The sequence below is a fragment of the Brachyhypopomus gauderio genome, chromosome 20 (genome assembly GCF_052324685.1).
Source record: "Brachyhypopomus gauderio isolate BG-103 chromosome 20, BGAUD_0.2, whole genome shotgun sequence".
In the NCBI taxonomy this organism is placed as follows: Eukaryota; Metazoa; Chordata; class Actinopteri; order Gymnotiformes; family Hypopomidae; genus Brachyhypopomus; species Brachyhypopomus gauderio.
Window position 1 is genome coordinate 13,760,263 of NC_135230.1, and position 16,695 is coordinate 13,776,957.

A 16,695-nucleotide genomic window follows, 5' to 3' on the forward strand; every position below is an offset into this window, starting at 1 on the left:
ACAGCTTCTGAAGAGACAGGAAATGCAGACGCAGTGACCACAGGCCCCACCTTTTAAAAGGACTCTCGATTTTCCACACAAGCCAAATCTAAATGAGGCTCGATTTTTTAAAAAGCAAGCAAAGCGAATAAAAATGTGTGGGTGTCTATTGTTTCTTATTCGGTTCGTTCAACACAATATAGTAAATCTGGCCTAATTGGTTTAGACGTCACTTTGTAGAAATACAAGTTTTATTGATATACGTCAGGTTTTGTTGTTATACAACAATTAGTTGTTTACACTGAAGATTTTCCGCTCACAACTTTGACGTCATGTTTTTCTACGGAGACTCTGACGGCCAAACTTAGTATACGCTCGCGTTTCTGTTTGAGGACCGCGCACCCCACACTCCATCTCCATACTTTTCAGCAGGATAAGAGCCCGGCAGGGAATGGGTTAAGGAGCGGGGGTCCAGATTCCTCCTCTCCTGATCGCCATGATGAACAAATGAACTCTCGGGGAATGAAATTTAAATTCCATAAAGGAGAAAAAGTTCTCTGTTTCGAACCTGATCCATCAAAGGCCAAAGTGCTGTATGATGCAAAGGTAATTTACGGCGAAAATGTACAACACGACTGAGTATTTTAGGGAGTAAGAACGTTGTACCCAGCCGCATCCTAATTTGCATGCATTACGCCAGTGAACGTGTTATTTTTATCGTTTAAGAAGTTAAATCGCTTTCAGTGGTTACGGACGCGGCTGGTTTAGCGCGGCGACACGTCCACGTCCTCGGTGCGTTTACTCAAACTTGTCCAAAATGACACTCGAGTGAGCCACTTCAACAAAGTTTTGATACTCCTCGAGAACTTGGACCGACTGTTGGCTGTTTCTGACTCGGAACCTGTAACTAGTATTGATAGTAACTTGGCTAAGCAGCTAGCACTTCACCGTTTAATGTAAGGCCTGTAACGTCCGTGTGTAAGCGCTGCGATCACCTCCACATACTGCACAACCTGCATAAGTGGGGTTATATGTATGTAGGTAACATGATTAACTATTAGAAAGGTGCGATTATGGGTGTAGACGGTATTTGTTATGACCACAGCTAGTGTTGTTCAAACGGCGAACGGGACTGTTGGGATACTAGAGGCGAACTCAACTCACTCGAGTTGTTTTGCGCCAACTATCAGTCTTAAAGTCAACCAGCTGCCAGTCTCGGCTAACTAGCTTCATAACTTTGTAGTTAGCTGGGTTTAGGGACTTTTACTTCGCGTGTTTAAAGGCTAGGTGTCGCCTCGTTTATGCCCTGTTCACGAAAGAAACCCGTCCACTCGCCGAGTAGACGAGTTTTACGCGTTATCTAACTAAACGATAACTGACCACGGCTGAACGTTTCTGCTGCAAGTACGCGTAGCCTAGCTACAAGCTCCATCACCGGCCCCCGCGCGTCCTCCTGACGAGCGGCACGCGGACGCGCGCTCGTTTGTTCCCGCGGTCTGGTGACGTCGTTGCCACGTTGCGCGTTCGCGCGGCGGCGCGCGCTCCCGCGACCCCCATTGTATGTTTTGGGAAGCTGGTGGGGGGGAAGAGAAGCGGAGCTCGGCGGATCCCATAATTGTGCCTTGCCACATATATCTAAAGCTGTTATTCCAAGACGTTTTGTTTTTTTTTTTTGCAATTTATTTTTTTAGTTTGACTGTTTAAATTCTTGTCTTGTAGGTTGTTGATATTATAATAGGAAAAGATGAGAAGGCAAAGAGGGTCCCAAAGTATCTGATTCACTTCAACGGTTGGAACCGAAGGTAAGAGGTTCCTACAACGGTACCGGGTTAGCCAGCGAGCTAGTTAGCCAGCGAGCTAACCGTGTAGCGGTGCTGTACACATCAAGTCGGGTTTGCCACGTAGCTGGGAACAGCGTATTTACACTCTAGCTACTGATCCTAGCTAAATTGTCCAGCAGAGTTAGCTAACACGCCGAACAGACGTCTCATTTTACGGAGCTCGCAGCTGGGTCGAGCGCTAGCTGCTAGCCGAGGTGCCGTCTGAGTGTTGTGCTCCGTCCACAGCTGGGATCGTTGGGCCGCGGAGGATCATGTACTTGGAGATTCCGAAGAAAACCGCAAATTACAACGTAAACTGGCGCGCAAAGCTTTGGCTCGCATGTATGTTTCCTTCATCACCTTGTTTATTTTTATACGCAAATGTTATCGTAAAAGCCCAATAGTTAAAAGTTGAAGCTGTGGTCTGAAGCTACAAAATGAGATTTACAGAATCCAGCTCCAAAAAGCGTTGTAGGTTGGGCTGAGACGGATCATCTGACATGTTGTAAAGATCCTGTAACGCGACCTCAGGGCAAATCAGCCCAACGCGTCCACAGATTTGAGCGAATGTATCACACTGTCACTAGAATCAGAGTAACAAAAATCCTTTGTTCCTGACAGGAGGAGAAAAGGATGGAGGAAGCGACGCTGTCGTCTGCCAGGTGTTAACTCGGTGTTAAAAAGCCTGCCTGAAGAGGAAAAGGAGGAGAGTGATGATGCTTGTAAGCAGTTTTGTTTTCTGAAATGGACATAATGGTTATGTGTGTGTGTGTGTGTGTGTGTGTCATTCTTGTGAAAATATAATCAGATATTTATTTGCAGCATACGGTCCCTGACACCCTGACTTTGTGATGATCATCCGTGCATTTGCTGATGGTTTGTTTTGTATTTTGTTGTATCTGGGCAGCTTTGATCTCGTCGTCTGAAGCCAGTGGCGAGGACGACTCTGACCCAGAGTCTATAAAAAGTGAAAGTGACTCATCTGCAGACTTGGATGAAATGGTGAGCTGTGAGATCCTCTGTCAACCGTGGACCGGCATCATGGCCTATTCAAGTGCAGTGTAGTCATGCAGCCAGCTAAGAAACCTCCGCAATCCGCCGTATTAAAATCTCTAGTTTATTGTATGTTTTCAGTCTGTTTATTGTACTGTGCATTCTTGATAATACGTGGTTTAAGATATGTTTAAAATGTAGTTTCTTTAGTCAGATAATAACAAGCGAATTAATCTTGAAATAAAAAAAAAACCTTGAACAGCATCTCTGTTAACACAGATTGAGCCACTCACACCACTTCCATAGAATTTTGGGTGTTTGTCCTCACAGTACAAGCACCATGTGAGATCAGGACATTTGTGTGGTCTTTTTTTTTTACGCCGTAGAGAGAAGAGCAGGAGACGCACACAAAGAGGGACGGTGAGGACAACAAGAATGTCACTATAAGCATCGACATCCCCGATGTCCTCAGGAAGAAGCTGGAAGATGATTGCTATTACATCAACAAACGGAAGAAGGTAGTGTGAACTGCATCCCAGCACATGTGGGGGTTTTTTTATGGTGAAAGACCTGCGTGAACTGGTTATTATCAAAACAATTATGGAGACCATCATGAAACCATTGCCTCTTCATTCATAACGTTCTACATTCGGTTCCTTTCGTTTGTCTTCAGCTGGTGAAGCTCCCGTGCTTGATGAACATCGTGAACATTCTGGAGTCGTACGTGAAGCACTTCACCATAAACGCCGCCTTCTCCGCCAACGAGCGCTATCGGCACCCGCAGAGCTCCACACAGTGCAGCCTCAGCCCGCACTACGTGCCTCCTGAGAAGAAGCAAGTTCCTCCGTTTGTTTGTTGGATGGGGTGTTTGAGACGAGGCAATGCGGCTGTGAATATGTAGTCTGACGTGAAGGGGAATCGCTGATTTGACGTTCTCCTTTTGCGAACGTGACCAGCCCCTGCTTTAAGACTTTGAAGGCAGAGGGGAACCTCGGACGGTTTTTAAGCCTTTCTCATGTGCTCTCCACCGACAGTGAGGAGCTGTGTAAGGAGATGGTGGATGGGCTGAGGATCACCTTTGACTTCACCTTACCCATGATCCTCCTGTATCCCAACGAGCAGGCTCAGTTCAAGAAGGTCAGCTCTTCTAAGTTCTTCCAGCCAATCAGTGACGGGTCTGGATGCTCTAGCAGGTAAGCACTGCCGGTCAGCATGCGTCACAGAACCCAGCCCAGTTTAGAGTTGATGCTGAAAACCTCAAATGTCTCCTCACTCTGACAGGTACTTGGACAGTGTGGTGCGTCGTTACCTTTGTTGTAGACTGTTTTAACGTGTCGGAAACCAATTTGTGCCAAACGTCATTAACATCAAGCATCGTTATGGCTTTGGGTACCCCAGAGCCGTATAGAGAGAGAGTCGCGACAACGGAAGTTCAAAACGCTTGATGGTCACGTGATTCACGGAGGCTTCAGATAGTTCCAGGAAGTTCAATTTGAGCGCATAAACACAGACAGAACTGCGATTTGAGGACTATTGTGAACATATAACGACCAACTTTAGGCTAATTTTAGAGCACATTGCTGTTTAATGCTTTGATTGTTTTATAATTGTTATATATTACGTTCATTTATATATTTAGAGGGACAGGAAGGGGTGAGAAATTCAGATTAGATATGTAGATAGGTATTGGTGACCTAAGTAATCTAAATGACTAATGTACATTTTCTGACAGAAGGAAAATTCTTTGACTTCATTGTGCAGAAATATGCTTTAAAGGGTACATTAAAACACATTACATTTACATCCAGACAGTATATGACATTAAAATACATTGATAAATTATATATATATCTTGTCTTTTTAATACACACTTATTTACAGCAATTAATTCATTAAATAAATCTCTAATAATCTCAAATATGATTATCATGTCAAGCAGTTTTTCTGTGTCCTTTCCTCCGTGTTGTGTAGTGTCCACCATGGTTTGCTGTGTTGCATGGGGATGCTCCAATCGAGCAAAAATGTATGGTTTCCCCACTGATACTGAGAGGAGAAAAAAATGGTTGTCTCAACTAAGCAGGAGCAATCTTACCCTCACTAAAGATTACAACAGCAAATATATATGTGAGGTAATCATCAAACACTGCATTTGCACTTTTCACAATAAACACACTATTGGAAAGCTTAATGCCTGATTTATTAAAATACAGAATAGTGAACAAAAAAAATCAAAGACTCCAGACAGACTCGGGTGAGGGTGCTATCTAGTTGCAGGCTCCATTGAATCCCCTATGGTTCTTTGGCTTAAAGAGAGAGAGGAGAAAAAGACAGGAGAAAATTATTATTATGAGTATTGATGTGATATGAATTTGAACTTGTTGCACATCCTTGGTTGTTTTTTACACGTGTAATGAGTGTATACGTATCCAGTAAGTGTTCTCTAATACTGTGTATTCACCCACTATGGGATATGTATATGGGTAGAAAAAACTGAGTTGTCATGTGTGAGGAGTAAACTCACATCACTCTGCAGGCACATTTTGAGGCAGACCAGTTCATCAAAACCAAACAGGGCAAGACTAGACTGAGAGCAGATGCTGTTCCCACCATTTTTGTGCATCGCCCCGCACTCAGAAAGAGGAAGCCCCCTGCAATACGACGCTCCACTGGACCTGTAAAGACAGGGCCCATAGCTGCTGATCACAGCTATAGTGTTGACACAGGTATAATAAGTATGAACTCCTAATAATTATATTATTTCTTTAAGTGATAGAATATTTAAAACTTAATCACACTAAATAGTATACGTCTTTTATATCCAGCAGTTTCAAAAACTGAGGAAATATGTTAATAAAATAAAAATAAATAAAACGAAATAAAAAGGAAAATAAAAAATAAGGATAAATAAATAAAAGGAAATAAAACGTTAGCTGGTACTCCAAAATGGATATCCTCATTTCACCTCCTCTACCCAACACACTCTACAATCACACTCAAATGTTATATTTAACCAATACTAGCTACCCCGCAAAAACATCGCGTTTAGGTGAAATGACATTAAGAGAGGAATTTACAATTAATAGGCTGTCGGTCGTTAATGTGAAATCTCGCTAACCGTATTCGCGTTGTCTTAGCATAGATTTAGTTCCCTAAATCTGCTTATTAAGAGGTGGATAATTCACTAAAATGCTTTAATTCACATTTTAATGCACATGCTAATTTGATTCTGATGTCCTTATAATACACAATCTGATTTTTTAAGCGTACTAACCTGTAAAAGTGTATCACAGATGGTCCACTACTCCAGTTTGACTGCGCTGCTCGTATTTGCTGCTAACTTCCGGGAACTATTGACAGGCTCCACGATCCGCCATTGCTGTAAAAAACTGGTCCATTGGAGTGAACGGAGTTGACGCGACTCTCTCTCTATAGGGCTCTGGGGTACCCTTGAAATGTATTCATCTGTTTCATTTAGCCTGTGGATCAATGTTGGTGTACACCACTGTCCCTTCCTTGTTGCGTTCAGGTTTAAAAGTGACCATAGGCACCATGAAGCTGCATAGATTCTACTTAGGAAACCTGCAGTGCAATCATTATAGAAGCGCCCGCACTGCGATTTTTATTTCTCGCCCGCGACAAAAGCTTACAACAGCAAAACGTTGGGCAAAGGCGGTTTCAGCGCGTGAAGTTTGAGTTCAGCACAAAATGTCTTGAATTCCAAAGCAGGGCGCAGCGTCACATGTCTTATTGCCCCGTGCGTCTTATTGCCCCGTGCGCAGGACCCTGCGGGAGCGCTCGCCCAGCCCGAGCCTCAACCCCTCCACCCCCCAGTCCACGGACAGCCAGCCTCCGCCCAGCGAGCCGGCCGGCGGGCCCGTGGCTACGGCCGTCACGCCCAAACGTCGCCGGTGCGCGCACGCGGACTCGGACTCGGCCCAGTCCCTGAGGCGCTCCACCCGCAACACGTCCGGAGGAGACCGCGGCGCCGACGGGGGCGGGTCCGGGTCCGGGGGCGGCAGCAGCGTCTCCCCCCAGCCCAAGCGCAGGCACTCGGACGCCCCCGCTCCCCTGCCCAAGTTCTTCCTCAACCTGGAGAAGAGTGAGTAGCCTCTGGTGCATTCTGGGCTCCTGACAGTAGTTCTGGTTCTGGTGTCAGAGAGGGTTTGTGTTTGTCATAATTATGCTACACTTGCTTTAAACACCTCGCTGCTGGTTGATGAGAAGGAAAATGTATAACCAGTGAAGTAATTCCTGCTTTCTGCCACTGAGCATGGCTACATTAATGGTGTTGAGAACACCGTGCTGACTGTTTGTAAGCACCAAATTGAGTTTTTGGGGATAAGCGATTGTAACGGTTACTGCCTGTAACCGTTTGGTACCTCCAGTGGAAACGAACTTTTCAGGTAATGTCTCGGCAATAGCGTCATGAGTCCACTAGATGGCGCTCGTTCACCTCCGTTTTTGGTGTTTTCTCGCGTATTCGACCTGCTGTGTTTTAACGTCGTAGAGACTTTTTTGTAATCTTCATTTGCTTTGCGCAGGAACCCCAGTGCACAGTGGCTCCTCGTCCCCGGTGCCACTGACCCCCAGCAAGGACGGCAGCGGTGTGTTCTCAGGACTGGAGGGTCGCCGCAACAACGAACTGAACGAGGCAGGTTCCCCGTGCTACTGACCTGAGATCAGCTACTCTAATTTTTCTCATTTGCTTAGGCCCTAGGTCATGTGAGTAAGGATACGTATAGCTATAAATTGCTGCTTTTCAGCCACATTTGACCCTTCTGTTTGGTTCCCTCCTTAACCCAATAACTGCGTTGAGTTCTGGAAAGTTCAGATGAGCACGGTAGATGATTGCCAGGTGACCCCACCCCACCCGGCACATTATCAGTGAAGCCTCGGCAGAAGCTTCTCTGGTGCTCGGGGGCGTGAGAGAATCTTTGTGTTTGCGCTAGTTTAAACAGACCCACGGCCTTTCGCTCGTTAATGGTGACTTGAATGGCGCTATCGATGCCCGCCCCAGGTCCTGAGCTGGAGACTGACGCCAGACAACTACCCCCTGAGCGACCAGCCTCCGCCCCCGTCCTACCTCTACGGCTCCCAGCACCTGCTCCGCCTGTTCGGTGAGTGGTCCACAGGCCCCGCCCACATCGCCTGTAGCTCTGGGTTCAGTTTAACCCAAGTTGACAGACGTGTACGTCACGCAGTGCGGTGGCGTGGAGTTACATAACGCTGATTTGAACGTTCCTGTTTCTCTCCAGTGAAGCTTCCAGAGATCCTGGGGAAGATGCACCTACCTGAGAAGAACCTGAGGGCCTTGGTGAAGCACCTGGAGTTGTTTCTGAGGTACGTCCCACTCCGGGCACAGGGGCTTAGTCCATGCAGATACTTCCACAGTGACGTGGGGGTGGGTGAATAGAAAGACCTGGAGGCCGCTCGGCATTTTTGGGGGGGGGGGGGGGGGCAGCCACAATGGTTTTGAAGAAAGGACGTGGTGTAAAATGTGTCAGAATGGACAGACGTAACTGTGCGGGTCAGGTTGGTGCCACTCTCTTAAGCTCCGAGCGTCACTCAGTGATGTTATGACTTCTAGCTAAACATGTCGGAACTGCTCCAAAACAGGAATAAATAGTCATTCACGCTTAATCAAAACCACGCCAAGCCATCTTTCACAGAATGATGGGCTGTAATTCATGTCCACAGCAGGGTACCTGAAGTGCTTGCGGTATTATAAATCCTTTGTGAATTTCAATGCAGGAGCGTAATGCAAAAATGCCATCCTGTACTGACTCATAGGAGTTCTAATTATATATATAAATCCAACAAGCTGACTGTCAAATATACGGCATAAATGTTTGTTTATGTACTTTTCTAAGTGGAGTTATATTCTATTTATGTATGTGTTGGCCACATTCCTGTTGTGCTGAATCAGTAGTGGTCATTATGTTGTGTGATTAACTGTGTTCAGATCAGTGGCTCTTATAGTAGGCAGTGACATTCCCAGGTTTCTTGGGCACAAGCTGCACCAGCCCCCTGAGACTGGTCCCCTGAGACTCCGCTCCCGCCCTCTAAAGTCAGTGGTATTTGGCATGCCGGTGAGCTCGGCGCTAAAGTGTTACCCACATGACCTCCCGCTCCACTCCGGTACTGAACCAAACGCGTCGGGCTCACTTTGCTACACCAAAGGTGTACCATCACCAATTTCACAAACTAACAGAGTTAGGAAAGGACACGCCAGACCCCCTGAAGCTCAGGTCCTCTGTCTGCCGGTCGTGTGGCCAGCAGAGGGCGCTGTGCGGGTTCTCTGTGTGGACCTAGATGTTCATTACCTCACGCATCCGTGCAGCCCGGGGGTGGCAGAGGCCCCCGCCTCCACCACGCCTGCCTCTCTGTTGTCGGGCTGAAGAGATCACAGCGGGGGTGGAGGAGGGGTGGAGGTGTTATCCGACGCCTCCGCCCCTCTGCAGAAGAGGGAGGGTGTGATTTCACAGTGAAAGTGCTGGAGATAAGTGGATGTTGCACAAGTCTGCAGACTAATCTTTAAATCCTGCCCTGAGATTCTCCTCTCTAATCAAAAAGGCTGCAGTTCCGTCTCCAGCCACTTGGCGCTGTAGAGCACAGTCTACAAGCTCTTGTCTTCTAGTTTTACTCTCAGTGCAAACGCCTGCAGTCAGAGATGGCTTTCTCTGATTACTAATGTCGAATTTTCAGTTAACACGATTTCCTTTTCTTTAAAGACTTTTCAGGCTAATTCCTTTTTCGCAAAACAAAGGGAGAGTAATAGAAGGCTTGTTTACGAGGTGTGAACACGTTGCATGATGGGTTATGGGCCAAGCACCGGAACACATGATTACATGTGAGGCTTTCTGTCTATATTATTATTCTTTTAAAGTACATTTCCATACCTTTTAATTTTCACCAAGCCCTGAACAATAGTCACTCTCGATTGTATAAAAATATCAGTACAGGAAAGGTGTGTTTACAGTAATGACTCTCCCGTCCAGTGGGGGGTGCCAAGTGGCGGTAGCATGGGTTTGTGGGATTTAGCACAGGAGATTTTTTCCTACAAACATTCGGGTTCTTTAAGTTGGCCTGGTGCCTCATGGACCCGTGTTGACCATGACAAGAAGACGATGACTGTCCCCTGGATCTGCAACTGGGTTCGACTCCAGTCTTCAGTATGAACTGCGTCCAGTTAATCTTTAAAAAAGGAAGTACAGACATAAATCTAGATATTCAGACATAATCAAATGGGTCGGTGGGTTTGACGCCATGCTAATTCATCACGATATGGGTTATGTTGAATTATTACACTGTGTGGCGGATTATTCAACATATGCTCACCACGGTTGTCCACTGAGAGTGGTCTTCATGTATCCTAAAGCCTCTGGCTATTTATGTTAAGTTGTCAGTTTATCAGAACCAGTTCTTGACTTTTTGAATTTGCAGTTTGTATATTACTTCTGCTGTTTTCTCTAAAGCCAAGTATGTTGGAATATTTGCTAAAACCAAATTATCACTTTCTAAACTGATGAGAGGTCAGTTCTGTGTTCGGTTTAGCACTTGTGCAGTGATTAATTAGCTAGTGCTCGGGACGAGTAATATATGCTGTGCAAAGGTCTTTTGACTACAAATACTTAATGTTTTTCCTTGTAAAGCCGACATTTGATTGATTACCTTTGCTCCTAAATTGATTCGTCATCCTTGCTCCATTCACAAATGTAAAATATCAAAAGATGAAAAATGTGTATGTGCCAGAACTTTGATGGCAGCCGCTGTGTCCTTTATCTAAACAACATCTGCGCCCTAGTGCTGGTCTTTGACATCATCTTTGCTCTGTCTCTTGGGCAGGTTCTTGGCTGAGTTTCATGAGGACTTCTTCCCTGAGTCAGCGTATGTATCTGCCACCGAGGCCCACTACTGCATGAAGCAGCCACGCCCAGTCTGCTGAGACCCCGCCCCTCCAAGTGCCAGCCCCGCCCCACAATGCCAGACTCATCCTGCCCAGCTCATGCTGTCTCGTTTTCCTCACTGGTGGGGCAACAGCATCTCTTGCTCTTTTTTTTCTCTTTGCTTTTTGATTTGCACGGCTTTCTTTGGACATACAAGGGCTTAAGAACCAGCCTGTCCTTGGCTCTCTTCTGTAGGCCCCGCCTCCTTGTGCATTTTCTCCTCCCCCTCTGCCTCGCCCCCCTTCTGGCTTTTTCCGCCCACTTTGCTCCCGCAAGCGACGAACGCAGCAAGAAAGACTCAGTTTGGAGGCTCACGTGGGAACTGAAGATCTGTGAACCATTTGTACTTCTGACTCCTACCAACAGGGTAAAGTTCTAATGTTGTATTTGTTGTTGATTCTCCTTGTGTTGTTAATCAGCACCTGTCAACAAGGCCAGTGTTCATTGGTCGGATGCCCTTTGTGCCATAGCACAAAGTATATCGCGATCGATCGCCAGTGGAGGGCAACATAGATATGGATCGGAGGCAAATAAACTAGATTTTTGTGAGCGTGTGCGTGTGTCACACGCTCAATGCGTGAGACTTGAGAGCCCTGCGAATGTAGGATCAGATCACATTCATGAACCGATCCCTAAAATGGCTGCTATTCAGAGAACATTGAATGACTGTAGGTCTTGTCTGTAATAACGTCTTTGAAAGCATGTAAACTTGCAACTTAAGTGTTTGTTAATAAAAATATTTTGGTTTTTTTATTAAAACATCCTAAGTTAAAAAAATGTTTTGTCTGGATTTTTCCAGCCTTTCCACAGTATGTGTTCTTCCATTTGCACTTATGGAATTTCAGACCTGTGTTTCTGTGGCATCATACCCATTCAGATTAAACCTTTTTAACCACAAAAAACATTTTCAGGATTAAGTGCTATAAAATTGACTATCCAGTCACTTGAGAAGTCATTTTATGGTGCTATAAAATATAGATGCAGTGTACTCTGTGTAACATGTTTGGAATAGTCTGTGGGTTTCTGCATGAGACGGCATTAACTCTACATATGTGAGATTTACAGTGTGTAGGACCCTGGCACTTGGTACACACCATCTTAATGAAATCTTGTAATGCAGCAGTCAGCTTAAATGTATAATGGTGGAATTGTCAAAAATGCTATTGGACCACCAAAACTGTATTAGAGGAGTGATGATGCTTGAGGTTTACAGGTCTGTCATGGAATAAGAATCTTCCATGCCGTGATCCTTCAGGACATCAGGTAAAGAACGTATTGCTTTTCTTATTGTAACGTATTACAATAACGTTAACGTATTGTTAACGTATTGCTGAATCTCACGTGTTTTTGCAGTCTTATGGTTGCCACATCTTGCGCCTTCCCCATTTTGATGTTTGCTAATTGCAGAAGGTGAGGTTTCAAAACACAAGCACATTAGCGAGGAGACTTCTAAGCATGCGTGGTTTAGTGGGAGAACATGTACTCTCTTCCCATCCTGCCCACAGGCAGATTCTTCTGTCCTTTTTAAAACCCACAATGGCTGGACTCAAAAACACCACAACCAGTTACATAAGGGACTGTACAAGATGACAGCAAAGCAAATGTCTGGGAAAGTAAAGCATCTGGGTGTTGGTCAACCTGAAAGTTCCTGAATAAATGTTTTATTAGTAGCACCTTGAATTTAAGCTAATTTAATCTATTCCTTTAGATTTTTACATTCTATTAATCAGACTAATAAAAAATGCAATAAATATTTAAGAAATATTAAAAGGTTAAGTACTAAAGTACGGTCATTTGAGCATACCTTGAAATAAGCATAATCGTTAAGAAAATGGTTAAATGATTTTATGTTTAAAGTGCCAAGCATAAATAGGAAATGTTGAATATTGCTGCGCTTTTATTTTTAACTAAAGACTGGCTTCTGGTCTAAAGCCAGTCCTACCAGAGGTGGGCATTCCAGGATCAGAAGGTAAAAGTCCTCACCAAGATTTTGCTCAGGCTTCCTGGATTGTGTTGATTCCACTCATTTTACCTGACTTGCACTAATTAGAAAATCTAGCAAGCTTGAATAAAATAGGCCTACTGGGAACGAGTTGTACCTTCTGAACCTGGAATGTCCACCTCTGGGTCCTACTGGGTCTTTGAAGGACTAACCTCTCTCTGCCAGTATCTCTGTCTGAAGATTCACTGCTTCGTGAGTGACCAGTTCAATTTAAGATTGTTCAGCTCAATTATATATATTGAGAAAAACGATAAGATCGAGATCTAATTTAGGGATTCCCCTAAAAACATAACGTTATTTGAACGTTTGCGCTTTATCAGCTGTGAAAGAACTGTACCCCGCGTGTATCGTATTGGCTGTATTGGTGTCGGACACAAACCGCTCCAACAGCCTAAGGAGATCCTTCAGTCGCTCTGCGCCATTTCTCTCTCTCTCTCTCTCTCCCTCCATCCCTCCCTCCCTAACATAATGATTCAAATGGACAGGGCGCTAAGTGCTAATTCAATAGGAATATGCCCTAGCAGAGCGCAACGGAGCACTTAGGCGAGAAATCGGACCCGGGGAGCGCAGCCTCGTGGTGTCCAATACCACAGAAATATCAGGCCCGCCATACGTCTGGGCCTCTGATAAACTGATTTCTCCCACCCACCTTCTTGATATCCGTTTCTCTTTATTCAATTTAAAATTAGAGTACCACCGTCTGGAAATGCATCAACAGCCCGCTTCTCCCTCAGCCAGTTCCCCAGTCCGGTTCTCTCATTCCCGTTTTCATCACGTCTCCTACACACCAGCTACGGTGGGTTCGTGAGCAGTGAACATGGAGCCCAGGGCCCGGGCAGAGACGTCCCTGACTGCCGCCGACGTAGGATGGCTTGAGGAACCTGTGAAGATGCAAAAGTGAGTGTTAGCATTGTGTGTTTCGTTTGGTTTTGTTTCTCCTATAATTCCTCATGGTCTGGTTGTGATTATTTATTTATTTTATTTTACTTTTTGCGTAATTGTGTCAATAACGTGTTCTGTTACCGACATAGATGTTTTCCACAGATGTGTGTGTGTGTGTGTGTGTGTGTGTGTGTTGGGGGGGGGGGGGGGGGGGGCTTTATGGTGGAGTTTCCTCCAAGTGCATTTGCCGTATTAGTCGGGCCCCTTCTCAGGGACTCCAACTGGCTTTCTTGAGAGAACTCTTACTGCATGCAGCTCCATAGTCCTGGTCCTATCCAGCTTGAAACTCTGTTTCTACAAAAGAAAACCCAAAGTCTCAGGACCACCTCCATCACCTTCTCTATCAAGACAGTCAACAATCTCCCCACTTGCCTGTAGCAGTTTCTGCTGTGACAATAAGTGCTTTAGTCCCAACAGTAGCCCAGTGCTGGAGAGAACACTGCAGCGCTGCCCAAGTCCCATAGTGGTCGAATTCAGCATAAGGAGTCATAGTGTGATCGGAGTAGACCGACTGCTTCCTTAAGCACAGGAAGGTGCACACAAACCCAAAGACCGTGACCATTGAAGGAGACTCGGCTTGCTTTTAGCATGACGCAGCCATTAGCTCCTAATGTAATGGGTGAATAAAAAATAAATTGTAATCGATACATTCCACCTGCACCTGGAAGATGGAAAACTTCAAACACTGGCATTACCAGGCTGGGCAAGTGTGCTCTCTCTCTCTCTCTCTCTCTCTCTCTCTCTCTCTCTCTCTCTCTCTCTCTCTCTCTCTCTCTCTCTCTCTTTCTCTTTCTCTTTCTCTCTCTCTCTCTCTCTCTCTCTCTCATTCTCTCTCTCTCTATCTCTCTCTCATTCTCTCTCTTTCTCTCTCTCTCTCTCTCTCTCTCTTCCTCTCTCTCTCTCTCTCTCTCTCTCTCTCTCTCTCTCTCTCTCTTCTCTCTCTCTCTCTCTCTCTCTCTCTCTCACACACACACATACATTCATCTTACTGTCATTTTTAGAATTTCAAGAGGGGTAATGATGTAGATCCAGGGTGTTCAACATAATGTTTTCATTTAGCAGTCTAACAAGAACCATGTTGTTTTCACGGAGCCTTTCTGCCCTTTGACATGGTTTTGCTATAATACCCACGCAGAAGAACCCAGCGGTGCTCCACTGCGTCACGGACAGGAGGCCTGAGCTTTGTGGCAATAGCTCTTGATAATCTGTAGGCATGTTTTATTTCATTGAGTTTCTAATGAGTCTCTAATGACCTGACTCTTCACTTCACAAAAGGCAGATGTGTTCTTCAGAGCTGCCGTCTCACACCTGTGCAGCGACCTGTGTGCGTAACCGCCGCGTCTCGCCGTGCAACTCGTTAGATCCAGTGTGATCGTTTGTGCTGCAGGGCACCTGGATAACAAACCCAGTGATGTCGGAGATCATGAGAAGAAGAAGAAGGGAATCAAATGCAAATAAGAAAAGGCAGCAGGCGCTGGCCTATCGCCGTGGCAGCTGCGGGCGGCATGGAAACGGCTAATGTTCTGGTGGCATATTTGATGTCTAAGAAGGTTAGGCGGGCGCGAAGAGGAGAGAAATCGGACCGGGCCGGAAAAGTGATGTGACGCCCCCGCTCCCAGGTGTGCAGCACCAGAACCCTGTCATGATGTGAATACCTCCTCTACCAGCTGTGTCTGAGAGGCAGTCTGCTGCCCTCTTGGCCAGTGTCCTGAGAGGCAGTCTGCTGCCCTCTTGGCCAGTGCTCTGAGAGGCAGTCTGCTGCCCTCTTGGCCAGTGCTCTGAGAGGCAGTCTGCTGCCCTCTTGGCCAGTGTCCTGAGAGGCAGTCTGCTGCCCTCTTGGCCAGTGCTCTGAGAGGCAGTCTGCTGCCCTCTTGGCCAGTGCTCTGAGAGGCAGTCTGCTGCCCTCTTGGCCAGTGCTCTGAGAGGCAGTCTGCTGCCCTATTGACCAGTGCTCTGAGAGGCAGTCTGCTGCTCTATTGGCCAGTGTTGTGTTGTGTTTAGTTGTCTTAGGGGTGTTTCAGTCTTTTTTGTGCCTGAATCATGAAGATATGTGGGGAGTGTGGTTTTTTTTAAAGTTTTTATAGGAACTTAGAATGGGAGATGTAGATGTCAGAAGAATATTTGCATCTGCAAAAGTGAGCGGTGGAACGTGATAGCAAGAATTTTTCTCATAGTTTTGCAATTTGGGGGTATTACTTTTTATATTTACCAGTGGTGAATTATAAACAGAAAGAAGGCTGAAGTGTACCATCCTATGTAATTAATGTATTGACGTTTGACTCATTTACACAGATTCTACACTTGATCCTTACACTTGATCCTTCTTTTAATGCGGATCTTAAACAGTTATAACATTTATAAACCAAGATCTTCTTTCGGAGAAGTCTATTTCAAACTTGACCTTTCTAACCTTTGCTTTAATTGACCATGCCTGCCTTTGCTGGTCTTTAACTGGGTCCTATATGCGCACGCGCGCGCACACACACACACACACACACACACACACACACACACACACACACACACACACACACACACACACACACATGCCTCACACACATCATTACCATAGAAATCCTTGATCTTCCATAAAGCTGTTAAGACAGCTTAACCATGTCACATGATCAACTGATTCAGTCCTGAAGCTTTGCACACACCAGAAAGATTGTTGTGTGCAGAATGATCCTTACTAGTGCTCGGCCACTGTGCCACTTTTTGAATAAAGAACAGCATCTCTATGGAATTACTCCTCACAGTTGTAATGCACACGTGTGTCGCTAAAAGTAACTGAATGCGTTCAGTCTTGTGTGCATCTGTCTAGTGGTCATTCAAATTATGTCTCATTACTTACATGAGTCTGGTTCTAAATAGATGTTTTGTCTCTTTGGGTGAGGATTAAACTTGCACTATGAGACACGTGTGTGTACACTTGGCATAGAAGCCAAAGGAGAGAAATAATGAAGTGAAGAGCAGTATCACCGATATCTGCAAAACAAACACTCCTCTTGAGGGC

The 16,695-nt window shown here is 45.5% G+C and overlaps 1 protein-coding gene across 2 annotated transcripts; it reads left to right on the forward strand.

The window, feature by feature from the left end:
• The first annotated feature begins 346 nt into the window (after positions 1–346).
• Positions 347–11,503, forward strand: LOC143484086 (MSL complex subunit 3-like). 2 transcript variants are annotated; one of them, XM_076982584.1, is made up of 13 exons: positions 347–585; positions 1,699–1,781; positions 2,046–2,141; positions 2,421–2,521; positions 2,707–2,801; positions 3,179–3,310; positions 3,466–3,630; positions 3,831–3,985; positions 6,572–6,891; positions 7,334–7,443; positions 7,810–7,909; positions 8,048–8,132; positions 10,638–11,503. In XM_076982584.1, exons 1-13 carry the CDS (start codon positions 487–489, stop codon positions 10,735–10,737), a joined length of 1,641 nt encoding a protein of 546 aa, XP_076838699.1. In that variant the 5' UTR covers positions 347–486; the 3' UTR covers positions 10,738–11,503. The 2 variants fall into 2 exon arrangements, with proteins under 2 accessions (XP_076838699.1, XP_076838700.1); XM_076982585.1 differs by lacking the exon at positions 347–585 and adding an exon at positions 728–771 and having other exon boundaries at positions 10,638–11,502.
• Positions 11,504–16,695: the final 5,192 nt, after the last annotated feature.